We start from the raw sequence: 27,992 nt of genomic DNA, 5'->3' as shown, positions 1-27,992 counted from the left end.
TGAAAATGAAACTAAAAGCCACTTTCTGCCTATTTTAGGAGGCACTGCTCTTTGGTGGGTCATGTGAAAGAATCCCCTTTGGAGTAAAGTTATTTCCTTAATGGGACCATATTGGAAGTGTATTTCTGGATTGGACAGGGAAAAGGCAAAGCTATTCTTAGGAGGAAGGCTTCTCTGCTTTGGTTAATGCATCACTTGCCCATCATCAGAGAGATGGGGCTGCATCATCTCATGGAGAACAGAGACTACAGAAACGAAGATTCCATCATGTACAGAAATGGGGTAATGCTTCGCTAACCTGGCTGTCATCATGCACTGACTTAAATGTGTTAATAATAAAATGAACATTTCAGGAGCTCAAAAGCAGAAACTCCAACCTAAAGAGATGATGGGAAGGGAAATGGCTGCCCCTTGGACAGGCCAAGGGAGTCTCAACTGGCAGCAAAGCGTGGTGTGGAAAGGAGGTAAGGACATTTGTCTGGAGTCAAAGGAACCTTCTTTTCATCCTTCCTCTACCACTTGCCAGCTGTGGGCTCTTGAGGAAGTTCCTTCATCTCCTTGAGGCCAAGCTGCCTGCAAAATGAGGGTGCTCAGTGAGTAAGAATGAAAGAAAACACAAATAAAATGCCTGACACATGGACAGCCCTCCATCAGTGATTAGTATTATTAGTAATAGAAAATAGGCTAAGGGGAAAATTCAGTGATGGCAAAGTACCAAATTCTATTATGTATAAAATAAGTGAAAGGTAATATCACAAAATATTTATACACAGAATTTACACACAGAGTCTTAATAGAAACATGACATTTCTAAAGAGAACAGGGGTCTTCCAAAACTGTTATTGATGGGCAGATCAATTATATATGGACATACACAATTGCAAGTATGTATATATGGTTATAACATGTATATTAGACAGTACATACGATATGATCCTATGGCATATATGGCATATAACACATATATAGTATATATGGTATATAACATATATATGTAGTATAAATGGTATGATCTTATGAGATATACACATGAGTGATTAATCCCTAATTTTAGGTCATAGAATGTCTGGGGTAGAACACTTTTCATTTTACTTGCCGGTTCTGCTGCCTTTAAACATGACTTCCCAGATAAGAATATTTTCGTGGGGATCCACGGGTTCTTTTGAAATCAAGTCACACTGACAATGGCACTTTGGATTTTGCTTTGGACACAGACCCTTCCTCTGTGAATTGGGGTGCAGGGCCCTCTGGTTCCAGCTGTCGCAGAAGAAACTGATGGTTGTTTGGGGAAGGCTTTAAATAATCAAGTGTGATTATTGCAACAACTGGGTCATTACAAGAGAAACAAAAAATTCAGGCAAAAGTCTGAATTTTTACAGGGTTGAATAAATTCTCACCTACAAAAATATTTTTGTAAGATTTTTTTTTTCCTTTAGGGAAGCTTTGCCTTGATGAAGTGGACTCAAATTACAATGTAGAAAACCCTAAAGGAATGTCTTAGAATTTTTTCCTTCCCTCTGCCTTAATAATAGCATCATACAATTCAATTAATATAAATATTCAATTCCTATTCAGTTCAATCAAACAGTTACTATGCCTCTGTTTGACTAGACTTGGAAAGCATCACTGGTGACAACTGATTTCATCACCGTGCTAAAAATGTCACCTTATCTTTATGAAAAGGCCACCTTTCACACTGTGGATTAATCCAGATATAAAGTAACCAAAGCCAGTGTATGAAAAGACGTGAAACTCATTTTGGTAACAAAAGAAAAGAAAAAAAAAAAAAAAGACAACCACCCTGATATTTTATAGTATGCTTTGCATTTAAATATATGTATTTTCTGGATTGCATAATATACCATAATGTACCAATTTCCTTTTTAAAAAATATGCGTTTAATACTTTCTGATAACAAAAGTATACATGCTTGTTATAAAAAATTTAAAGTACACAGAATCAGTACAAAAAAAAGGAAATTAGGAAAAGCGTTAGTCCACCATACAGAGATAAAATTTATCAGCATTAAAACTGTATTCCATTTTAATTTCATACGCATACATATTACAAACACAATTTTCTTTTTACACAATGGGGAGCACCTTGTATAGTTTTTTAAATCTTGCTTTTTCTACTTAACTGGTTATAATTGTCTCCCTTTGCCCTTAGATATTGTTCAACAATTTTTAATGTCTTCATAAAAGTCTATCACGTGAACACACCACAATTCACTGAATCATTCTCCCATTGTGGGTATCTGGTTTTTCCCTGGGTTTTTATTGTGCATAGAATGTTGCAGGACAATTCTCAAACACAGCTCTTCGTGTGCATCTCTGATAATTTCCTTAGGATAAATTCCTAGAAATAAAAATTCTAGGTCCCAGCGTGTAATTTTAAGGTTTTGCTACACATGTTGTCAAAGTGCTACCACCTTTTTGGAAATTTATATTCCCTACAGCGATGTATAAGAATGTTTATCTCATGTTACTCCTCTTGCACTTAAATACTGCCTTAAAAAATACCTGCACATTTCTCATCGTTATGCACAAGCTTATTTTTCCTTTGATTTGTATTTTTTGGATTACTGGTGAGACTTTGACTCCTCCACATTTCCTACCCGTGAATTTATGCGTCCTGCCCATATTTCTGTTATATCTCGAGTTTTCAACTTTGGAAAAAAACATACTCACAAGGGCCTTTAATATTGTTATTTTTTTAAAACTAATGCTTTGCTGCTAGTTTTAATGTCTTTCCAATCAACAACAGCAGGGGCATTCATTGTTGTTCTTCCTATAATTTCACGAGCTAAGAAAATCAATTAGAAAAATTCAGGCAGAGGGAAACATTGCACCTAGAAAGATTACATCAGCTCTACCCGCAAACAGGGCAGGGCACCTGGGAATGCCTCTTTCCCCAGCTGATCCTCTATCAGGACATTGTCCAGAAAGCAGGAAGTTTAGACTTTTGCTCTGTGGCCTCTCCGAATGAAATGCAAAGTCCCTTTCCTCATTAACTTGGCACTTATTGTTTTGATCTTGGCTTTTTTATACAGTCCCTGTCCCAGGGGTCTTGGGAGCTCAACCGGGAAGCTGGAAGGAGATGAAGCAGAGGTGAGTGTAGATCTTTCTCTCACAATCCACTGGAGAGCCTACTGCATCTTCACATACCTTTTCTTGGGCGGCATCCTAGCACTGGAGGCCTCTTTGTAAGCACAAAACCTCGGCTTGGATTTATTTTCATTTCCATACATATCACAGGGGAGGAGAAGGAAAGCTGCCTATCACAGATGTTAAACAATTGGTTGTTTAATGACTCTGCAACAGCAGTTTCCACACTGGTAGTGTGTGCACGTTTGCACGACTTCTTTGGCATTAAAGTTGCTTAGGAGAATGCTTGGATAGGAGCAGATTTTTCTGCAGTGACAAAAAACATACTTCGTTTTTTTTCCCCCTCTCATCGTTTCACAGCTCTTGTCTACCAGCCCCTGGCAGAAGTCACCATTTCTTTGGCGAAGGAATGCTACTTTCCAAAATCCTTTGGCAGAATCTCTAGAGATGTGTTTTTCTGCTCCTTCCTAATTTAGAAACAGTCTTCAAAGAAAAAAAAAAAAAAACTGACAAATTAATGTGAGAAGAAACGAACTCTGATTTAATTTTGCATTTCTTTCATGAAAAGTTTTGGAGTTTATCATCTATAACCAATAAAACTGGATAAGACATTTTGGGGGAAAGAAAGTAAAGGAAAATATGTCCACCCCTTATTCCAGTCCAAGCAGCTATATGTGATACAAATTCAAGATTTTATTAAAATCATTTGTAAGTTAAATTAACATAATATCTCGGTGGTGAAAGGCAGCTTTTAATAAAGCAAAATAATGTGAATAAACATGAAGAGTGAAAAGTGTTAACTGTGACATTTAAATGGTTACATGATTTTAATTATTCTTTTGATAATAAGCAACTTTGTGATGTCTATTCAAGGAACTAAAACCTGTGCCTACTGTGGAATTTGCAGTTGAATAAGAGCTTTGTTCCCTGCCTTGGGCAATTTTCAAGAAACAAACGGAAAAGGTTTTAAGACCTTGTAACAATCTGCCACCTACCAAAAAGAATCTAAAAGGTAAGGTGGAAAGCACTAGAACGACAGAGTGAAAAGGAAAAAAGAAAGGCCACACCATTGTGTTTATCTGAGAGAGAGAGCAGGAGAAGAGAGTGTTGGCGACAGGAGAGGCCGGAAGTCCAACTGGTGCCACCTCCTTATTTGTTCCTGGCTGTCAGCGGTTTCCGGCTGATCTTTTTGGATTTGTCATTGTTCTTCTTTGGAGGTTCTGGGTTAGCCTGCATGTGTCTGCCATAGAGGCTGAAAAGAGAGAGAAGAAACCATGAGATCTGTTTTACTAATACAACATATTCTTTTATTGGTAGAGCTTTCAACAACAGATTCATCTCCAGAAACAGACAGCAAGCCAAAGAACACCAAAAGATCACTTCCGGTTTCTCTGGGGTCATACGCTGTGTTTAAGCCTATCAAATTCTCTTGCGCATGCGCGTACCGTGCCACGACATCCGGTCACGGCCAAGTTTCCGGGGCTTTCCCAGCACTGGGAGAACCGGGGATGCTCGCTTAGCCCAGCCATTCCGGACTGACGTTCACAAGGTGGCGAGTGTTCAAGCCGACAGTGACAAAAATGGGGTTGCACGGAAGAGACGGAGTGTCCACTCAGTGGGAAGGGAGCGCACGCTTGGCCAGATAGCCCGGGGCCGGCTAATGCGACAAAGAGCGATGGCGCCCGCGACGGCGCGGGCTGCTCACGCGTGATGGATGGCGCGGGGACGGCGACCGCACATCAACGCCACGTTCATAAGTACCGCTGATTAAACGCTGACAAAGTGCCCTACAGTCACGGCGGCTGGCAGTCCCCGCGCAGCGACGCTGGCTGCGCGGCTGAGAGCATTTTACGGAAGAGCAGAAGGTAATTAATCGATAATTTATGAGTAATTCTGATTAAAGTAAATTAAAAGCCACCCTAAAATAAATAGAGCTCATCCTTAACTCCTCTTGTTGATATAGCTATGTCTCCAAGACAGCCCTGTCGTGAGGGGGTGGGAGAGGGGCGGGTCTCAGCTCTTCCAGTGAAAGCCACCACCCGAGGACTCTGAAGCCTGCAGTCCCCTTGAGCCAACTGGAAGAGTGTGGCCGCCCTGTACCAGGTGGGCCCAAGTTCTGACGCCCACTGTAGGAACTGACATCCTGTCTTGATGCTGGCACCTGGTGGCGATGCACGGTGTGGCACAATTTAGCTCTCCAGCGAGAACATCTCGTGTCCTACGTCCCAGAGGAGCAACACGAGAACCTGCAAACTGGCTTTCGACTTCTCTAGGAATTAGTTTTAAGGAGCTTTTGCTTATGGAATGGAGAGAGAGAGGCCCCTTCCTGCCCACCTGGCAGTGCCTTCCCTGGAGTCATGGGACAAACATCTCCTTGCCTAATAGAACCTGCTCCCAGGAAAATCCCCCTCTCCCACACTCTGCAGGTCCCCCTGAAGACTACGCTGGGGACACCTGGGGACCCTGAATCCCAGGTAAAGAACCACTGGTTTGGACAGAGAGGAAAGTTCAGTGCACCCAACCGTCCCTCCGTGGTTGCCCCACCTCCCATCTCTGTCCTAATCCTTGAACCTGTGACTATGTTACCTTCCATGGCAAAAGGGACTCTGCGGGTATAATTAAGGATCTTGGGGTGGGGACATCACCCGTGTTATCCAGGGGGCCCCAACCTGTGTTCCTCCTTCCCAGCCGCTCTCCCAGATGCACCAAACAGGCAGAAGAAACCCTGAGCCCAAGCGGACCCATCCACTCCATGCCTCGCCTTTGCCATCGTGCTCTAAAACCCACTTGTCCCTCTCACGGCCTCTGCGCTCCTCTTCCTCCCAGGATGTCAGTTTACGGACACTCTCTTTCCTCTATTTCCCAACCCCTTATGCCCATGAAGGAAGGAAACATAGACACGTTCTTACTCACAGACAACATCGAACTTCAAGGATTACAAACATCTGCAGAGATGGGACTCCACAGTCCATAGGTGCCAGGAAAGGGTCTTGGCGACCACAGGTCAAAGGAGGGGGAAGAGAAGTAGGAATCGAAAGGAATTGATCAGGGTCTGCTTGTGTCGTGTCCTGAACGGGGTAAGTGCTGAGGATGGCAGGGAGAGCTTCGCAGAGGGGTGGGTGTTCAGCTGGGCCTTGAGAGTGACACCCAGGGAAGCTATCTTAAAAGGGGGAGGGTATAGAACTTCTTAGGACTCAGCAGGGCTCCTCTCCTTTTCCAGAGGGAACTAGAATGTTCTAGAGTTTCAATTCCTGCCCTTTTAGATTCAGATTCTACTGTGTGTGCGCCTGACTTCCCAGGGCTACACAGCAAGTCCCCTACAAAGGGCCAGGTGGGAGATGGCGGCCCTGAACTTGATGTCAGACCCTACTTTTGACACTTACTAGCTGTTGACTCTGGGCAAATGATCGGCAACTTTTACCTCCCCCTCCGTGCCTCAGTTTCTAGATCTGTCAAATAAGGATGCTGTTTTCCTCGAGGGGTGTCAGTGGCAGTTCAACAACCTGGCACCATGCAAGTCTGCTGGAAGTGGCCAGTGAATGCCTGTTCAAAAATAGGACTATCATGGGGTCACAGTCAGAGCAATTAAATACAGATAATTACACGATTTCCTTACTTTAGGGCTTTTTCCTCTGAAGAGTAACATGGTTATTTTCTATCAATGCTAAATGCCCAAACACCCCTGGAAAAAAGGTTTTCATCCTCTTTGAAGCAAGCAACGAAGGCAGAGCTAAATGCATCGCCCCACTTCCTCAGTGAGTCACCGGCGGAGCTGGAGGCCGCCCGCCGTCCGCTGCACGATCCTTTAACTCCCCCGGCTGTGTGGGCAGATGAGAGTCGGCGTTTTACTAAGCAGCCATTCCCACGTGGGGACCAGGCAGTGGCAGAGCAGTGACAACAAGCATCGCAGGCTCCAAAACCTCGTGGCTCTACCAATTAGTAGCCACAGGGCCTCGATTTGGTAAGTAAGGGTGGACAAACAGCCCCTAAAGATGGCCACATCCTGACCCCTGGAACCTGTGAACATGGGACTTTATGTGCACAGGGGACGCTGCAGGTGTGAGTCAGTTAAGGACCCTGAGCTGGGAAGGCAATCCCGGATGATCTGGTGGCCCTGATGTCATCGAGGGGCCTTAGAAGAAAGAGACTGTGAGCTGAGGAGTACAGGTGGCTTCTAGAAGCTGGAAGCCCATTCTTCCCTGGTCTCCAGAAAGATGCAAACGTACTGACACTGATTTCAGACTTCCGACCTCTAGAACTATAAGATAATAAATCTGTTTTGTTTCTGGCTGCTAAGTTGGTGACAACGTGTTACGGCAGCAACAGCGAACTAACAGTAAAGCTTCCTTGGACTTCTCGAGGCCTGGCGGGGCAGCCTGTTGGTGATGATTCTGCTTAGTTTCAGCAGGAAAAACTGTCCAGTTTCTGGTATAGCTGCTCATTGAAAAGTAGGACCAAGTTTTGGGAAAGGCAAGGTGCTGCAAAGGAAACGTGGGTGCTGTTTCTACCAGAAGCAGCAAAAACAGGTGTGTGAGCTGTGGCCCCTCTACTGTGAACTGGATCTTCTCTGTCCCCTCCATTCTCTGAAGCTAACACTCATGGCCCATGTTTTGCTTGCACCTGGATTTAATTCATAGCAGTGACCGAGTAAAGATGTTTTGTCACTTGCAGTTCCTGAGAGCAGGGAGCCTATCACACCACGCAGGGCCACATGTGGAAGTGCCAGGATCGGTCAGGACCGTTGCCCTCCCCAATGCCTGATTTCCTCTTCTTGTGACTCTTGGACTTCTTCCCTCGGGGCCTTGGTGACACAGCTTCTCCTGCTCGGCCTGTTCCCTCCCATCGCTTCCTGCACCTGGGAAAATCCATCCATCCCTCCCTCGGGCCCTGGCGCTCCTGCCGCCTCCCAGATAGCACATGCCATCAGCGCCACCATGGCTGCCACAGCTGTCTGCAAAGGGGACACCTGTGTGGCCTTGCATGGGGGACTGATTCCTAGACAACGGTCCCTAGGCTTCACGCTCACCTCTGTATTCTGCACCCTGCTCGGCCCTGGATGACATGTGGCCTTAGGTATATCACTAACGTGCCACAGTCGGATGTCTCCATCTGTAAAATGAAGATGAAAATGTCCAGCCACCCTAGAGGGCTTGGGGAATAGATTAAATGAGATGTGGAAACACTCGTGTATCGGGTGCACAGTAGGTGCTGCAGGATGGCAGCTGCTACTTCTGACCTCTCACGAAGCTCCGTGACTCAGTCTACCTGGCCAGTTCCTTCTGCTCCTCACAAGCTGCCACCAGGCCCGGGGTGCAGCCTGGCACCCCCACTGCCACCTGTGCCTTTGGGGCAGCTCCCCTCTTGGGGAGGGTCTCAGTGGGCACTGCTGCCTGGCGATGCCAGCTCGAGAGTGTGATAAAGGCAGCCTGGCTCAAGGTCACCTCTGGCTCAAGACCACCCCTGGGGCTGCAGTGGCCGGGAGGGGGGCAGAATGCTCAGTCCAGAAAGCGGAGGGGACCCTTTGGCACAGAGTCATTCTCTCCACTGAAATCTGGTTTGTAGGTGATAATTGGGAGATGATTAAAGAGTGGAGAAAAAAAAACCAACAAACAGCACTCCGAAGTGACACGAGAGGATCGATTACTCTCGGGAGTCTGATGAACAGGCTTCTGTCACCGAAGACAGTTTCAAAGACAAGATGCCTGGGATGCTCTCAGCTGTGGGATGGGAGGTGACCACACCAGTCTGCCTGTGTTCCTGGGGACTCTCTAGCTCATCTGGGGAGTGGGTCCTGCCCGTGGTGGCCACTGGAAGAAGCCCTGCCGAAGACCATCTCTTGAGGAATCATTAAGAAATGATTCTGCGGCCTGCCTGGGTCACCAAGCTGGTGACTTCGGAGGCATGCTGTTAAAGTACCCTGCAGACTGGTTAATTTAAGCCCCATGCAACTGACCACTACTCCCTGTTGACAGCTAAGATTGCATGGCCAAAAAATTCCAGCCTACCAGACTCTGAATAAATTTCGCAACACATTTTTTTATTAAGCAGTATGATATGCATGATTTTCTATTACTGATAGGTGAATTTCATTTAAAATGAGCGTCTTCAAGTTTTGCAAAAATGCTCGAGTCTTATCATTTCAGTTGAGTCCAAGGATCTCACACCCCTTTGCTGCTGCAGCCATGAAGACCCCCGTGCCCTGCCAGGGCCATCCTGCTCCTTCTTGAAAATTTCCTGCCTTGGCTAATAGGGATATAGGGCACTATTTTGGCTCTTGTTCTCTCTCTGGACACCTCTTTGGTCCTGGTGTCTGTGCTTTTATCTCTTTGTATCCTCTTCCTTAGAAAGATCATCTAATTTTATAGCTTTAAGGATTATCTCAGAGTGGCAGCTCTCCAAGTCACCGCCCCCTTCAGCCCAGTTGGACACTAAGCTGTCAAACCTCCCCGCAAAGCAGATAAAGGCCCCTACCCCACCTTTCCTAGTCTGTCTCTCCACGTCTCCAGAGTGTTAGGATCAAGCACTGAAGTCACTTTGACCTCTGCCTCTTTGTCCAGTCGCCATATTCATCAAATATGATAGCAGTTTTCCCTACAGTTGAAATTCTTAGCCTGGGACCATGGAAGTATCTGAAGCTCTTAAGTTGTATGTGTATGTTTTAGCAGAAAAGGACCACAGCTTTCATCAGCTTCTCAAAGATTCCTAACTTGATGGGTTCATCAGCTGCTTTACTTGGTTTATTCTTATTTCCATCATCCTCTCCACTTTATTCATTCTTTTTCTCCTACCCTAAAACACAGGCCCACATCACACGGCTGTTAGATTATTATAATGGTTCCCTTCTTGGCTTCCCTGCTGCTGGTACCTCCCCCTTCCTCCAATGTGTCTTGCGCACGACAGCCCGGAGAAGCTCACCCTGGTGTATGCATGGAAAATAGCACCCAAGGACCCCTGGATCGGGGACCCAGCCTGGTCTCAGGCACAGAACAGCTACAGCACGTGGCACTGGAGGCCTAACCTGCCCAAGCTCACCTCTCCCCGTGCGCTGACAGGCACATGTAACCTCAGACCAGGTTGGAGGCAGGCAGTGTGGAGTGTAGAAAAGACAGGGCGAGTGTGAGTTCTGCCACCTAAGAGCTCAGTGACCTCAGAGTCCTATGCCTTTCCAGAACCTTTGCTACCTTAACTGGAAATTGGGACTATCTGCATGGGGACTTGCAGACTTATCTTCTTTTGTAGTCTACACACTCAAGGCACTGCGAGAAACACATTGTGTGCTATGTAAATATTGTGTTTCAGAATGCCAGGTATATGAGAGGTACAATATGCTGTTCTTAAGTCATTTGCTCATGTCATATGCATCCCTACTGTTGTTTTGGGTGTTTCCATGGAAAGTTCTTAGACAGACCAAGAAAAGAACCAATTTTAAAATCTAAGGAGACGGTCAGTGAAAATAATGGAAGGAAATAATTTCGCTTATAATCTGTAATCTTCCAGCAGGAGGCTAAATTTAAAATCTCCGCAAATAAATCTGTGGACGAAGTGTGAAGCCCAGATTATTAATAAGCACTTGCCATGTCTTTATTTATCCTATCTAACAGCTATGAGGGGCTAGTGACAGAATCTTAGCACATAAATTGCTGAGTCTTAAAGAAAAAAAAGGAACAGTTAACCCTATTCCCTATGAGAAGTCTCATTAATTCAAAATGCAATGATTTTTTTTTTTTTTGAGATCAGACCTCCAGGAGATTTCCACCCAATTCACTGACGGCAGTAAGTGTCTGTCACATTCTTCTCCGTTATAACCCTCACTGCTTTCTGTGTCCAACACACAGTGGAGAAAAAAGAAAAAATAAACATGCACGTGCAAATAGCACACCTATATAAATATCCAAAAGGAATGTGTAGCTGGCTTAAGGCAGATATCAAGCTACATACGGATATAATATAAAATATGAGGCAGGTTTAAAAACACCCCATGCAAACTGGACACTATCTGCCCCATTGGAGGGGAGAAATGCGCATTCTAGCACAGCGAAACTAACAGTATCGTGCACAAAAGATGCTCATTAAACTTCATCATCCTGTCTCCTCTAATGATGCTTTTACTTAATAAAAATTCCCCGAGCAGTTGCAAGGATATTAGGCAAGGTCTTTGGTTATGTATCAGAGGTCCAAGCTGTCACCAGCAAGCATGCAGTTCAGGAGGTACGTTCCCCAGGGACGGAGCTTTCACGGAATATATGCAGAGAAAAATCAATATCTGCAACTTGCTTCCTTGCTTAAGCATTTAAGAAAATAGGTAATCCTTTTAAATTAAACAGCGAAGTGCTAAATGTTGCAATTTCCAGAATAAACTCAAAAGGCGAAGGAAATTGGTCCAAGGGCACTGGTAAGTTTCCCAAACAAGCCACTTCCCTGATAGACTTCATACCTGGAGTGAATATGTTTTATGAAGAGAAAGAATTCTTTTAGTACTTGGCATTTGTAATGATTCAAAAGAGACACCCAACCGCATATATCTGTATGTGTTTGTAATATACATGTGGATATTCTAAACTGAGAAAGGAAGACAGGAATTATTTTACGTGGACAATTTACCCCTTTCAAAAATGATTTTCCAAAAACACTAGTGTCAAAATCCATTAGCTTGAATCTAGTGCTCAAAAGCTAAATAGTAATTATCTAATAGGCCTCTTAACATGGATAGCTGGATGTTAATACTATCCAATCACAAGTTCTCACTTTTGTTCGTATCACATAACGCACTTTAAATTACAAACTCTGCCCATACAGAATTGGCCGAAGAGATCAGGACAGTCGGGATGAGACAGAGGCACCCCCCCCCCCATACCACTTGAACTTCAGGGAAGTAAGATCGCCCTCTGCATGTTAAGTGATAAAACCAACGCAAAATGGATCAAAGCAGAAACATTAAAAGTCACCCAAAATAACACCAGCACATCTCCCAGACCAGCGAGACTTGACTGTAACCAGACCAAGGGTATTCACTAAGCTGGAGGGAGAAGCCACCCACCATAAGGGCGTGGTCAGGACAGGAAACAGAAGGGTAAATGCAGGCGGTGGGCGCCAAGCACCCTCCAGAAAAACCCACTGAGGCCCAAGCGCGCTGAGTCCTGCGGACGCCCTGCTAGGACCATGTCTCTACAAGGAAGCGCAGAAAGCGAATCCGGCAGTATCCACCCTGCACGGCCCAGCAAGTAGATCCTGATCGCCGGGCCTTGCCCACGTCTCATGTTTGTCCTTGCTGCTCTCTCTGCCTGGAATGTTCTTCTCGAAGTCCCCCAGACAGAGGTGCTATTGCAACCCCCATTTTACAGGTGAGAAAACAGAGGCACCGACAGCTTCAGTACCTTGCTGTGAATGCAGGCATTTGCACTCCAGAGCCCAGGCGTGCCGCCCTGGTGAGAGTGTCAACACCACTCAGGACTCAGTCTTCAGCGTGCCAGGTGACATGTATCGCCCTGGCTAGTGGAACTGGGTCACTCATGAGCGTGCAGCCGGGGAGAGAAAGAGCCCTAGGACCGCAGCTCAGACTGCTGGGGAAGAAAAGTCCTTTCCCATTTTACTTGAATTATAGATGCTACGAGCCCAGTTCTGCCAGCACCCGTCCTGGCACTGTGTGAAGCAAGCTGCCTGGGAGAGGAACAGGCAAAGACACAGAATAGAAAGCTGGAGAGAGAACGGGCCCAGTGACACCGACTTGAAGCCCACTGTATCGCTGCATTAGTAGAAAATTATCGAATAACTCCCCCAGCCTTTTAGGCTTTGCATTCCCTGAAATCGAAGGAATGCTGAATCCTAACTAACACAAGATCACTCTGGCCTTCTTCAAAGGCTACAGTATCATTGACTATTATTTCCCTGTCACACCATTCATCACAGCATAGTTATTTTGTGTATGCGATTACTATTGGTTTCTTGCCTCCTCTGACAGTAGATTCATTCCTAGAAGGCTGGAACCTTGTCTGACTTGTTCAAAGTCCTCAGTGCCTGGTATGCCATAGACACGCTATAAATGTTTGTTGATTGACTGAATGAAGGTGCATATCCCTGTGCTTGACTAGGATGCGTTGAAAGTATCTGACCCTGTGGATCCCAGCTGGATCATCGTTGCCTCTGAGACAGGCGCTATGTCTCAATCATTTTTGTTTCTTCAGTGCCCGATGCCCCGTACACAACTGTCACCCCATAAATAGGGACTGATTGATGGGCTGAATGAATATCTGAGCCAAAGACTATTTCCTGACGTTCTCAGTTGCGTGCTTACCAGGTGACCCGTCCATCAGCTTCCATTTAAGGCTGTATAATGAGAGAATAAACATGAGCTCTGCAGCCCCCGGCGAGTGTTCTCGAATTTGGGGGCTCGTGTCCTCTCTAATGGAGTTCTGGCTCCTAGATCAACTTTCTCAGGTGTTTTCCTCCATTTGCTTCAGGGTTTCTAAGGCCGAAAGGCTGAAGGCAAGATGGGCACAGGGTATATGTGCCACAGTGCCACTTCCTGAGGCCTCTTGGAGCCAGGCCGTTGTCCCCTTGCAGAGACTCTCTTTCCAGTACTGTGACTGTACCCTTTAAGGTACAACAGGCTTTTATTGAATACTAATCATATCTGGTGTTAACAAGAGCTAGCTGAAAGATAGCTCTTAATAAAAGAAAATTCAGTTAAAATGAACATTACAAAAACAGTGGGTGTTTTCCCCTTTTTCTTCTTGAAGAACAAATTAAAAAAATGAGATTGGACTTTTATTATCACGGCAGGATGAGTCTTTCTGGCCACACTTGGTGTCTTCGCCAACAGCATTTGACACAGGGAGCTTCTATGCCACTTCCTGGATGCTAAGTCCTTTAAGCCTTAAATGTCACACGAATGAAACCACATGGGGCACACATATGTCCTGCAGCTCTACAGGTAGATGAAGTCACACACACAGACATGCTGTCCCAGAACGAGGAGTATTAGTAACCAAAAAGAGAAGTTTTTGCTTTTTCTCTCTTTTTTTTTTTTTTTTTTTTTTGAGACAGAGTTTCGCTTTGTTGCCCAGGCTAGAGTGAGTGCCATGGCGTCAGCCTAGCTCACAGCAACCTCAAACTCCTGGCTCAAGCAATCCTCCTGCCTCAGCCTCCCGAGTAGCTGGGACTACAGGCATTCGCCACCATGCCCGGCTAATTTTTTGTATATATATTAGTTGGCCAATTAATTTCTTTCTATTTTATAGTAGAGACGGGGTCTCGCTCTTGCTCAGGCTGGTTTCGAACTCCTGACCTCGAGCAATCCGCCCGCCTCGGCCTCCCAGAGAGCTAGGATTACAGGCGTGAGCCACCGCGCCCGGCTCTCTTTTGTTTTTAAGGTAAAGACAAATGGTAAAAGCATACAGTGAGGTATTACTAACATTACTATTACTACTACTGTTACTGCTATTCTTCCTCTTTCTCCTCTGTGGCTAAGGAGGCACAGAGGATGAAAATGTCCCTCTCTCAGTTTCCCTTAGCCCAGGTGACCTGATTCAACCATGGCAGGTGACGTGCAGCCATGTCACTGGAAAACTGGACCTGTCATTAGATGTAAGCACGGGCCTATGCTGTACAAGTTTCTGAGTATACGGCAAAAGCTCACTGAATTGGAACCAAGACGGCTTTGGAATTAATCCGTAAGTTGGGTGATCTGTGTTTCTTCAAACAGAAAATGGGGCGCTTGCATTTAAATAGCGGTGGTGGCTAGCTAATGTACCTACTGCCACTCCCCACCTCACAGTGACGATTATAGGTACCACATGCTGAGTGGGTGCTTATCTAAGGCCGCACCCAGACCCAGAGCCCATTGAAACAGAGCACTCCAGGCAATGGGTTCCACCTGCTCAGAGCTGGGCACCTGCATGAATGGAACTTATACACCTTACGTATGAACTCTGTGTAGCACTTCACTTACAGTAACTCATTTAACCCTTCGCCAAATCATGTGGAATGAAACTTTACAGGGCTTGCAACCCTAAGGTTCGTTCTGTGCCCTGGTTAGATCAGAGCGCCACGCCTGAGATTTTAGACAGCACTGTATCCTCTTGCCCTGCTCCATCATCTCTGGACGTTCTGTGATGTGAATCATGTTGCACTTACAAATATAGCAAAGATATTAAAACTAAAACAACAACAACAACAACCAGGAATCAAGATTAGAAAGCACCCAGCTACCTACGACCCACGTGGTGCTTTAGGGGCAAGCTGCTCACCAGGTGGACTTCAGGAAGCAGCAGCCCAGGTAAACTGTCCCTGGCACCTTTTGTTATTTCTCTGGCACAAGGCCAAACTCCCCAACATAAAGCTGTATGCTCTCTCTGAAAAGTGGCGAACACCATTCCTGCAACACGGCACATCGAATTGATCTGTGCTTTTCCAGCCCATCCAGATGCCAGTCTTTGACCTCCTGGCCAGTGATGGAGAGGCGGTGGCAGGGGAGGGGCCCAGTTTTGTGGGCAAGGGAACGTGCTGGGGTGTGGAAAGAAACAAAGTGGTACTTGGGAACAAGTCAACTATTGCCAAAAGAACAACAGAGAAGACATCTAGGAGAGCTCAACGGGAGATGAGTCTTTGGATTCCATCCTTCTTTTATTTTCTTTCCCCATAAAACTCATATTTCTAAGTTTTATGGGGGGAAAAAATCCTGAAAAAAAAAAGGGTTTAACATGTAAAAAATATTATACTTGTAGCTCCCTGGGTAGATTCAGCAGATTTAATAGTTGTCATACATTTCCTACTAAGATTTTTTTAAATGAGATTTTTTAAGAGAGGCAGGGGAATTTATGGTCTGCAAGCGCAAAAAGGTTAAAAACGAAGATGTTTGTGGTGGAAGCTGGATGCTAAGAAAGATCTACGAGAGGATTCCATGCAGCAGCAAGGAATCTGGGTGGGGACCCCGGGCAGCACCGCAACTCTCCAGAGAGAGGATGCGACTCTCTCTGCACAAGAGCTTGAGCTGTTTGATGCCCCCAACAGGCCTCGTGGGCTCCAAGCAAAACTGTGGCCGTGGGCGAGGAGGGAAGAGCCAAAGCTTGTCATAACAGCCCCTTTCTTCCAAGAATCCCAAGTGTTTCATCTAAGAATCTCACCCACAAAACACCCCTGGAAGGTGCTAGAGCATTCTAAATACAGCTGGTGAGAGCGAGGTGGAAGTTAAAGTGTGGGGCGGAGATGCCAGAGGAGGTGTCTGCGAGGCACCTCCCGGGCCCGGCGTGACGACACTGGCGACAACGGAGGATCCCAAAGGCACGCACGCACCAGGGTTATTTTCGAGTATCAACAAACCATGTTCCGTAACAATCGACTCCTACTACCCTGACAATGTCCTCATGGGAAAAGAGTCTTCCCTGCGTAACTGTCACCCACGAAGATTTCTGTCCAACGCATTTCCCCCCAAAGGTAAAACGAGCCCCGTCTTATTTGGTAGTATTTGCTGCAATGAATACCTAGATTGAGTTCATTTCTCTCCTCCTGAGCTATTTTTCAAGTCTTGTTTTTAAACACGTATTAGTACTTCCAATTTGCATAGACATGTTCCATATTTCACGTATCTCCATAGAATAGCACTGTCCAAAAATATAATTCGAGCCACAAACGTAACTTGACGTCTTCTCGTGGCCATATTAACAAAGTAAAAAGCAGCAGATGAAATTAATTTTAATCACATACTGTGTTCAACCCAGTAGATCCAAAATGTTATCATTTCAACATGTCATCAATTTAAAAATGATGATCTATGTTATCTTTAATGATAAATAATTCAATAGATTTATATAAATGTAATTTTTTTTTATATCGTGTCTTTGAACTCTGGTGGGTAGTTTACAGTTACGGCGCATCTCAATCAGACGAGTCACAGAGCTCAAGAGCCACACGCAGTTAGCGGCTACGGTGCTGCACGCCAGAGATGGACAATCTGAGTTGAGCCATCTTCTTAGACCTCGATAAAAGCCATTTTAAAGGCTGATGGACCCTTCCCAGGCATTCTGACCACTTGGTTACTTTTAATGCTTTACAAAAAGGATGTCTGTCTGTCTATCTAGGAAACTTCTACGTAAGTAGGAATACATACCCACTTATGGGTATATATACACCCACTTGTATATTCCCATTTATATAGAGGTTTCCCCAATATCTTTAATTATTTGCAATAGTTACAAGCTTGGAAAGGTCTTTAGGCCAAAACAACTCCTAAAGCCCACGAACACTACTTGGTTGGAGAAAAGTGTGCTCAGTCCCTCTCTTCCCCCAAAGCAAGAAAACATAAAAGCAACGTCCTGAGAGCCAAAGTCCTGATAGCCCAGCTGGCCAGAGTGCGTTATCCACGAGGCCCTTACGAGGGGGTTCGAGAAGCAGCGGCTACAGGCCAGGTGTATTCACGAGTCTGCCATCTCCCCTGCCGCCCAGACTTTCTCACCTGGCCTTGTGCCTTCTCAAGTGGCCAGGGTCGAATCGAGCCTCTGGCACTTCATGCTCCTCCATCCTGTCTGGCTCTGACCTCTGGGCTGGACGTCGGGGATTGGGGGGGCTGCAGGGAGGTTTCCAGAACAGACTGCAGGGGGGCCACAAGATGGGACATCATGATGAGGCTTTCATAAAGCAGAGGAGGAGGAGCTTAGAAGAGAGAGGGGAAAAATATTAAATCTGCTGGTTGCATCAGGGCTTATTTTTAAGCTCCTCATTATGTGTTGAGGTATTTTTTTCCCCCATACAACTCAGAAATACATGATTGAAAACTAAAGGAAGGGTGAGATCCCAACACTCTACTATTGAGTGCCCATAGAGTTCTTCCTCATTCTTTTGACAACTGTTGATGTGCTTCCAAATGCCGCTTTGCTCCTTTCTCTGCAATGAGACAGTCCCTCACCATCGGCCTCTTTGGGGTCCCTTGTTCTGTTTGTATCTCCCATGTCACCGAGGGCTGCCATCTGCACCTCTGGATAATATTGACAGGGAGCCCTCCTAAGTCGGGGACACTTTTATAGAGTTGAGTTCTAAAACACACAGCAAGCAAGGCTGGTATCACTCGTGAATATGGGCTGAAAGGAAACATTCTGGACAGACTTGAGGCCCAGCCTGCTTTCAGAAAGAGAGAGAGAGACAGAAAGAGAGAGAGAGAAAATGAATATGAATGAATCTCTCTTTATGTTCAGCACCTGTGTGCAGGCTACAATGTACAGCAGACTCTTAGAAATGATTCTGAAACTCATTAGTAATTCTTGGCAGCTGGGTACCCTTGGACAAGTTACCTAACCTCTCTGAGAATGCTTTCTCATCTGCAAAATAGGACTGATAATAATAGTACATAACTCATAGGGGGTGTTGCAAGGACAAAATAACAAGAGCGCTCAGCAGGTACCAAACAGGTGCTCGGAACTGGGCTTGTCCATTCTAAAGCTGGTTGAAGCCACGGAGTTGCAAAATGCCTTATGGTTGTGTGCCCAGAGTTTTCCACAAAACACAGCTTCCTTTCCAAAGAGATATTTTTTAAAATGCTGTAATATGTATGCTTGAGAAAAATAGCAAATGGCAGGGAACATAAGGAGGGGGCCTTGGATATAAAACTCCCAACAAGTTTAGTCACTTTCTGAGCTTGGTCTTCACTGAGTGTAACACAACCATGGTTAGCCAGTGCCAGAGATAGTCGTGGCGAGAATTCCTGGACAAAGGCTCTTTGGCTCTGTCCAGGGTCCTGAACGGGGCAGCTCACTAGGACTAACTGAAAACATGAATACGAGTAGCGATCACATCTTCAATCCTCCTCGCTGCAGTTCTCCCAGGCACGGGCTGAGCTGTTCTCCAATCAATTCAGCTGGGAACCACATTACGTAAGAGTCAATAATCTTTATGGTAACTCTGCACAGTGGAAATGTCATTTGTTGTAATGAACACTGATCATAAGTTAAGCCCCTAGCTCCTCTCTCTGTTATTTTTCATTATACTGTTCCTTGCTCTGTTATATTTCAGGAGGACTGAGGGAATTCATCCAACCATGTTCGCTCGTCAGCTCTTCGTTACTCAGATTAGATTCTGCTAAGATGCAATAGAGCAATTTGCAAACACACGGATTCTTAAGGAAATGCATCAGACGCTGGTTTTATGTCCCCTCTCCTGATGCCAGCAAGCAACCTTTCCTACCCCCCTGCCCCTTCGCCCTGGTTATCTGTCCCCTTCATTTGCTATCTTTCCCTCTATTTATCTTCCACTCAATTCACAGGATGGTTCTCTAGGCCCAAATCTGGGAGAGTATTAATGTGTTTCTGGGTATTTTTTTTTTCCCTTCAGTAATAACTCTTTGTTCAATTCAACACCCGGAATAATGTTTCCAAAATCATTGTCGCCTCTCCTACAGCTCTCACTTGCAAACACCACTCTGCTTACATTACAGCTATTCCCCCTCTGGCTGCTTTAAAGGACACTAACTCCAAAAGGCACACCAGCAAGGCAAAGCTGGAACGCTTCCATGTTTTAAAAAAGCCAATATGAAAAATTCATTTTGCATGTTGTATATTAAGCATGAGAGTGGAATTTCCATATGTCTCAGTGCTTCCTGCTCCTGGAACTGCTTCTAAGTAGGCTGTGAGTCCCCACAGAGACCACCTCACCGCCACGCCTTAGCTGTCACTGGCCAGCGCGAAGGCTTAGGGACCCCATGGGTTCACGCCACGTGCCGGCCCTTTGGCCGGTGGGCTCTGCCACTCGAACTGGGCGTGGGGCTCAGCACGTCCCGATCTGACACTGGGTGTCGACAGTTTTCATTAGACTATTAGCTTTGATCCTGTTTGTCACCGTGCCGGAGAATGAGATAGTAAGGATAAGAAAATGACACCTATAGGCATGACAGATCTGAGCTTGCCCCCGTGGTTGTTTTTAGGGCCGACTTGGCTGGGAAGGCTTCCTTTTCAGGGAAATCTAGCTCAATGAACTGAAATGTATTCAGACAGACATGCTGCGGTAATGCTATATTCTCTGTTACTATACTTTCCTCCTGATACACATCAGAGAAAAACTGAGAAGAAACTTTTATTAAAACGTCTACAGCTCTTTAAAACCGATGTTAAATCTTTTTCCCAGACATGACACAGTGCTTCTGGTGGGTGAGGAAGATTATCTATTGATGGATGTGACAATCACATGTACTTTAAGAATGCATGGAGCGATCTCAACACCAGGCTGTTTTCCTTGGGAGTTTGAGGTTTCAAGGAAAAATTACTGGGTTAGAGTCAGGGTCTTTGCAGGGATGGTGGGCACAGAATCAAGATCAGAAAAAAAAAGAGCTCAAAATATGGGCAAGGGATAACATTAATGTAGAGATAAGGGACAAGGAATACAAGATAGGTAAACCAAGCTCTTCTGGACTTAGAGGAAAGAATCATACCCAGTAGAATTCACCAACGTGTCAATTTCAAATTCAGTGTAACACACAAAAATGGTAAACAGGCAAAAAAGAATCTGAAAATTTTGGTAGATGTTAAATCAAGAAATTTTGGTCAATGCTAAATCAAGCTAGTTTTTGACAAGAACAACTGACACATATCAGAAGCTAAAAAGAACGCTCCCTTAGGTGGTAATGTATCACCATACAGAACCACAGAGGCAGAAATCGCTAACCTGTCTGAGCCTCATTTTACTCATCTGTACAATAGGCATCCTGCCTGTTACCTAACAAAGACTGAACGTCAGGTACTTAGTACCTGGGTGAAATTGATCTCTCTGGAGCACAGTGCTCACAATGATTATCAAAATACTCTAGCTCAAAACACCTCCATTATAAAATACTAAGGAATGAAAAATGAATGGAGAAACACAGAAGGAAGGATGTTTAAGTAAAAATAATATCGCTTGAGAATATTCATAGAGTTTACAGAATGTTCTATGCCTTCTGCTGGTAGCAAGTGTCTACCTGGCAGTATGTGAGAGTCTACTTTGTTTTCCCACCGTCTTGTTCAGGTGAAAGAGCTGATAGTGTTGTGGTTCAATGCCAGTCTCCCTGTCCCTGTGACAGCAACACAAATAACTGCTGTGACTCAGAGTGAATCAATGTAGGTGCGCGTCAGGTTCTTGGACCTTTCTCCTGGGAAGAGGTAAGGCTTAATCTCATCCCAGAGTTGTATTCAAACAAAACAACACAACACAATACAGCACAACAAAACAGAGTGAGCAGATCAACCAACCACCCTGCTTTCCATCAGTATGTTGGCTAGGTACCCGAAAGAAGTGTCCCCTATGTGTCTCCTTGAACCAGAGGTGACAGACCAGCCCTCTGCCCAGAGGGACAGCAAATTAACTCTGGAAGACTGCTGAGCCCACAAGTACGGACACATGCATATTTGCACATGTGCAGAATAGGGACACTTCTTTGCTAGAATTACAGAGAAAAAGCAACATTGGCAGTAATGTTAACTTATCTCCCTTTGTAAGTTATAAATTTCGTTTTTCAAACAAATAGAAACGTTTACAACTCACAAAGAAATTCAGAGACGGCTGAAACTGCCAGAAGGATCCTCTTTCAACATAACTTCTACTACTATTTTGGTATATTTCTTTCACCTTTTCATCTAAAGTACTTAAAAAAAAACAAACCAAAAAAACCCAAAACCTCAAACCAGTAATAATCATAGCATGCTGACAAGTTTATTATTTTAAACAAAAGTTATAGCATCAGTATTAGCATGTGATCATAACCACAGTTACTGACAGATGACCAATGAATCCACGCTACGTTTCATAATTTACGTGAACATTTCTCTGCTTTGGGAAAGACTGTTTCTAATATTCTCCTTTACCAGAAAAGCAATTCCAGTGGTGTGGCTTTGGGCAGGTCATTTAACCTGAGCTGCAGTTTTTCTTTGTAAAAAAAAAAAAAAAATAGGGGTAAATAATATTAACCAGCATCATCAGACTTCTGGGAGAGTTAAAAGAGACAATGCATTTCAAAGCAAGCAGTACCTCACTAAAACGTAAGCCCCTGTTGATATTAATAGTGGGAAATACACGAAGTAATTTCTCATTGGATTTTCTCGAAAGGAATCATGTCTGCATATAAGCCAGAAACACATGAGGAGGGAGGGAGGACTCCTCTGGGAAGTGACAGTGTGAACCCACCTCGACAGTGTGGCCAAAGTGGGTCTCAGGAGAGGCCGGGCTCTTCCATTTTGTGGGGAGGGGAGTTATAGCATATTAATATATGTAATATAACATTTACAGATATGTTAAAACATGGACTGGAAAACCAGTGTATTTTATTTATTTATTTAGAGATAGAGTCTCACTCTGCTGTCCCGGCTAGAGTGCTATGGCGTCAGCTTAGCTCACAGCAACCTCAAACTCCTGGGCTCAAGCGATCCTCCTGTCTCAGCCTCCCAAGTAGCTGGGACTACAAGCATGCGCCACCATGCCCGGCTAATTTTTCCTACATATTTTGAGTTGGCCAATTAATTTCTTTCTATTTTTAGTAGAGATGGGGTCTAGCTCTTGCTCAGGCTGGTTTCGAACTCCTGACCTTGAGCGATCCGCCCACCTCGGCCTCCCAGAGTGCTAGGATTATAGGCGTGAGCCACTGCACCCGGTCTACTAGTGTATTTTAAATATGCATAATTAACAAAGTAATAATTTAAGACCAACAACAAAAATAAGAGTAAATGCAACATAATCACTTACACGTAACACAGTAGTTCGTAACCTGCGTAACTCTGGCCCCTGCAAGGGGATGTTCGGCAATGTCTAGAGACACTTCTGGCTGTCAGTTGGCACACCTGGGAGGAGAGGTGCTACTGGCATCTAGGGGACAGAGGCCAGGGATGCTGCTAACACCCTACAATGCATAGGACAGCTTCCAGCGACAAACAAGCATCCAAGCATCAACAGCGCTGAAGTTGAAAGATACTGGTGTAAACAAAACTTAGAAGTAAAATTCAATCTGAAGCCCTTACTAAATATGAAAACGAGAGACAAATGGCTCATTTTCCTCACCTCCTGAATTATCACATCCCCTCATAGCACTGTTTTGCCCCAAAGATGTTCCGTGAGAAGACCACACATGTACCCAGATCCAAGTGGCCAAATACTATGTGTGTGGTTTTATTAACAGCAAGTGAGACCCATTTATCATATCATAAAAGGTTTCCTTTATAAGTCAATTTGAGAATGCAAATTGATGAAAGGAAAAAATGTTATCACTTACAACAATTCAGGTGCTATTTGGATATGGCAAAATCGCTCCCCTGGAGAACAGCGTTCCTATGCTTCCTTGGTTGTTGTGTACAGACACTCTTCCCATTGGCCATTTATCAGACTCAATTCAAGGCTGGTAGTGATGACACGAAGTTAGTGAAATTCTCCAAGCTATCAAATGGAAAGGAAAGCAAGCACAGAGCCACTTTTTCCAAGGTTTCTTTTTTCCCTCTGAAGGGAACTGTGCCTGTCACAATATTCAGGGATTTCAGAACTGCAGAATCAGAGAAGCGGTCTGCAGAGGGCAACTGCTGTGGACTTTATCTAGAACTGCAGGGAAGGTTCTGGAAAATGCTCAACTGAAAAAAATGTTTACTTGGGAAAGATTGCTCTGGACGTCTGGATTTATTGGAAAAAAAAAAGCTATAAACTAGGGCTACAGAAAGTTTATACACACACACACACACACACACGCACACACACACACACGCAACCTGAATGAAAACTGGCACTTGGTGGGAGTAGATGTGAAAAACATAATTCAATGGTAGAGTTTGGGTGAGGGGTGGGGAGTGCATCAAAGTCAGCTCCCTATGGTGAGTCTACAAAGGATGAGTCTTTGTCAATGACCTTGTCTGAGGCTCAAGTTTAAGGATCCCCAACCCAAACCTGTTCTTGGATGACTTAAAAGAAATGCTATTCCAGAAAGTTTGTCGAGGAGCATGACGAGTCAGATTCATGGACTTGGGGATCCCTGTACGAGAAGACCCCCCCAGCACTCCGGCAGATAATATTTAACAGAACTGCACATTTACAGACACAACTCAATGATCTGAGTGTCTGGGTATGAAATGAGGAGAGACTTGCACAGCAGACTACAATTCAAGCTTGAAAAAAAGAAACTGTACTAAGTAACACTCCATGTAAGAGAAAGTCAAGAAAAAGTACATTACAACTAATCTTCATATAATCCTTCTGCAGCTGCTGGTGATTCAAGGAACTAGAGTTCCATAGATATTAACACTTTGATGTCTAAAGAGACTTAGAATGTAGGAACGTGGACAGGGGTTTTGAGGTGCTTCATATGAAGCCCCTTATTTTAGGTATAGTTTTGTGAATGAGCTGAGTGATCACGTATGATACACATAATACATGAAGTCCCCTCTTAAACTACTCTGCCACTCTCTGGCTCAGGGTACCAGATCGCTGCAGAAGGTCAAGCTTGCGTGCATGTGTGTGTGTGTGTGTGCGCGCGCGCGCGTGCGTGAGTACACCATCAAGAGAATCAAGACTGCAACAGCTGGTAGACAGACTCAGCACTGCAGGGCTGAAGTGGACATCCCAGCTCGACGCTCGTTAAAACTTTCCTTTCTGGTCCAACTGGCCTGATGGCCTTCCTTCCTCCTCTGTTGGCCCCACCACTCCCCGAGGACCTGCTGGAAATCTCACCCCTTCTCTACTAGAGCCCAGCTCTGGTCATCCTTCCCCTGAATGCCAACTCTCTAGCCTGCTGCGCGGTCCCCAATTTCCTGCAGACCCCAGCATCCCAGGGATAATAAGATACCCTCCCATCCTTCACACTGGCTCGAGATCGCCAGTGAAGGTCTTGGGGGTCTTCCTTGAGACTCCCAAGGAAGAAGGGCACCTGTATAGTTGAAAAGGCTCCCCCACCCCAATGCGTCTCTCTGCTGCTCATCATGTTCAAAGGGTGCCCTGACCTCACGCTCTGAAATCCTGGCTCTCTATTTGTGCACATTCCTCAATGAGGTGGACATCCTGAAGGCAAAGACAGTATCCTATAAATCTCTGTCTGCACAGCCTGGTCCCGTACACGTGAAGTAGACTGAACAGATAATTGCTCATGGGCTGATTGATTAAAAAAGGCTCAGGCTTCCTCCCTTCGCAGGTTCCTAAGAAATATACCGCGAAACTGAAGGATACAGCTGGCGTACTAATTAATATTAGTCACTCGGCAGTTCTTAATTAAGACTCTAAAATAAAGACCCACCTTTCTCCTATGCCAAGTGGGTATCACCTTCATTAGTATTTAAGGGATGGAACCACAACTTCATTTTCCTGCTCTTTTCTCTGCCCTGCCAGATGGGAACGTTAGCTGCATGGTATTTATTAATATAATAAACAAAGACAAGTGCAGAAGCTGGGGGCGAATCAGGCAGAATCAGTCACTTGTGCTCTTTTAGGAAGGAAGCCTTCTCTTGTCCAGCTCCTGAGAGGCAGTGAGTGAGGCTCGATGTGGGAAGCAGGCTCGCTCGCTCTCAGTCACCAACTACGGAGAGCTTCTGTCCCGGGGGGCTGGTGTGACCCCGCCACCAGGCCTGCCACCACCTGCTCTCATGATGCCCCGAGAGGCCGTATGCAAGGCTCGCCTGTCCTTGCTTCAAGAAAAGAATGGGGCGTGGACTCTTTTAAACTGGAAAAGATCTGAAAAGAGAAAAGTTACTGTCCCTTTCTAGAGGGTCACAGAGTCACTGAAGGAAGCGAAGCAGTGCTCTTGTGACAGCAGGGTCCCCAGTGTGTCCCCGGCAGCATGCACTACTCTCCCACTTGTGTCTGAGCACCAACCACGATGCGGTAAAGACCTTCGTCAAGGCCCCGAAATGGGCATCCCTGGGTGGCCCATGTCAGTGTCCTGGCATGACTGTGTCCTCTGTCACTTTCAAAAGGAGTTCTCGCTTGGCCCATTAATTAATTAGTCACCTTTCTTATCAGGCGATGAGAGAGAAAGTGGAGGGACATCAGGAAGAGCTGAGTGAGTGGCATTCCTCCTCTCGGGGGCCCATTCTGCTCTAAGGAGGAGGGGCAAGAGCTTGGGCTCCGAAGTCAAAATGAGTTTGCAACTCAGTTCTGCTTCTCAGGCTGGGTGGCTTGGGGAAGGGGTGCAGACTCAAGCTTTCTGCTCCGTGAAAAGGGAACACCCACAACTACCTTGCAGGGCTGCTGTGAACACCAGGCAACACACCTGAAGCCCCTTGGCAAAGTAGATGGCAAGCCACGGCCACTGAACAGATTTTAACCAAGCCTTTCCCTTGTAACGAGCACAATTCTAAGACATGATCCATAACGCCTCCAAGGATCCTAATGGGCAATGGTGGCCTGTCTTGCACGAGGGAGATGGAACAGTGGGTTAAGTGCAGGGACTCGGGGGTCAGACAGACCAGAGTTTGAATCCCAGCTCTGCCACTTCCTGGCTACGTGTCCTTGAGAGAAAGCCTGAAGCTTTAGTTGCCACATCTGGAAAACAGGGATGGAAACCACAGTGCCCCTGCCTCGTGGGTGGCGATGCTTCCGGGAAATCTGTAGGGCTGTTTGTGGTTGTCCTCATGACTGGGGGGTTCTACTGGCATTTACTGGATGAAAGTTGGGGAGGCCACTTGTCTTTCATGAGCGAGCCAGACCTGCACCATGGGAAGTGGTCTCCCAGCCTGCACGGCCTCTCAATGTCCCACCGGGTATCTGCGTAGGGGGGAAACTCTGTTTGCAATTACTTGGGCCTAGAACCTTCATCTGTTTTACATGTGAACACAAAGCATTTTCTCCCCAGTATCAATGAATACTGGATATGCCAGAAATGCAACGTTTGTGCAAATCGAGGTGAACCTGAATTTTGTTTTACTTTTGGAGCTTCTCTAAGAATTGTTCACCATTTTCTAATATCATTGTCACCGACGGGGTGAACCCATAGTGTGTGGGCAGCTAGTACATCACATCTCTCTGTCTGCAGTTAGAGCTGTCAAATAAACAGAATCTTTATGCACAGATGCAGACATGTATTACTCTCTATCCTTGGGTACCGCCAGGAGCCAACATTTATATATTGAATGTACTCAATAATAAATTCTATTCCATTTCTCCATTATGTTATAGTTGGGGAATTATAATGACTTTTTCCCCCCCCAAAATTACGTGTAGAGTAGGTTATTTTATCTACGAGATCTATTTCAGGATTATAGTAGCACAACAGAAATATTTGTAAGGGAAGGATCTGAGAGGCAGATGACCTTTCTCTTAAGACTTCTCTGTAAAGATGTAAGTAAATTATACTATTGAGCATAGAGTCCAGCAAATGCACAGCACCTGCTCAAGAAATGTCACCTGCCACGATCACCATTAATATTATCAGTAACCACGCTTTCGGCCTCACGTTGCTTGACTAACTGCTAGTAGAAAATGAAATTTACTTTCTGCTCCTCCAGATAATCCATCCAGCGGTGCAACCAGCAATGGTGAAGGGCACCCCCTCTTTGAATCAGAAGGAGACTAATAACGTATGGCAAACTGCCCAGAAGGGAGAGAGATTTTTTTCCAAATAGCTCTGACACTCACAGAGGGTACTTCATTAGCCTGTCTATTACAAACCGCTGAAGACACATATTTATTGACAACAATCTGCCAATTGATTAAACATCTCAATATATGAAGCTGGCTTCACATTAATTAGCCGTTTGGAGAACGGGATCCTAGAAGTTAGGGTGGACAGTTTTGAAAATTCTTCTAGCACTTTCATTTGCTTTAACCTTCTATAAAATAATCAACCCGTTAGAAAAACCAAAGAGTCATAATCTTCCTCCATATCAGAACACATGATGCAAACACACATATTAACACACTTATATTCTTACACTTCATAGTAGATTCAATTTACCTTATAATCAATTTGTT

General features: G+C 45.1%; 1 protein-coding gene and 1 long non-coding RNA gene across 2 annotated transcripts in view; one reads left to right on the top strand and one right to left on the bottom strand.

Moving 5' to 3' along the window:
- Positions 1-3,625: 3,625 nt before the first annotated feature.
- The window catches only part of RSU1 (Ras suppressor protein 1), a 178,910-nt gene continuing 154,543 nt past the window's right edge, over positions 3,626-27,992 (bottom strand). Inside the window, exon 9 of the mRNA XM_012753773.3 lies at positions 3,626-4,359. Coding sequence (XP_012609227.1) covers positions 4,257-4,359 — 103 coding nt within the window. The 3' untranslated portion in view covers positions 3,626-4,256. The remainder of the gene's footprint in view (positions 4,360-27,992) is intronic.
- LOC142864369 (uncharacterized) lies at positions 4,884-19,191 on the top strand. Its single transcript, XR_012914927.1, has 3 exons — positions 4,884-4,972; positions 18,911-18,967; positions 19,107-19,191. It is a non-coding gene; the product is annotated as an uncharacterized LOC142864369 (long non-coding RNA).

This window comes from Microcebus murinus, chromosome 25, assembly GCF_040939455.1.
Source record: "Microcebus murinus isolate Inina chromosome 25, M.murinus_Inina_mat1.0, whole genome shotgun sequence".
NCBI lineage: Eukaryota > Metazoa > Chordata > Mammalia > Primates > Cheirogaleidae > Microcebus > Microcebus murinus.
Note: the sequence above shows the minus strand (reverse complement) of the source record. Positions and strands in the feature narration are given on the sequence as shown.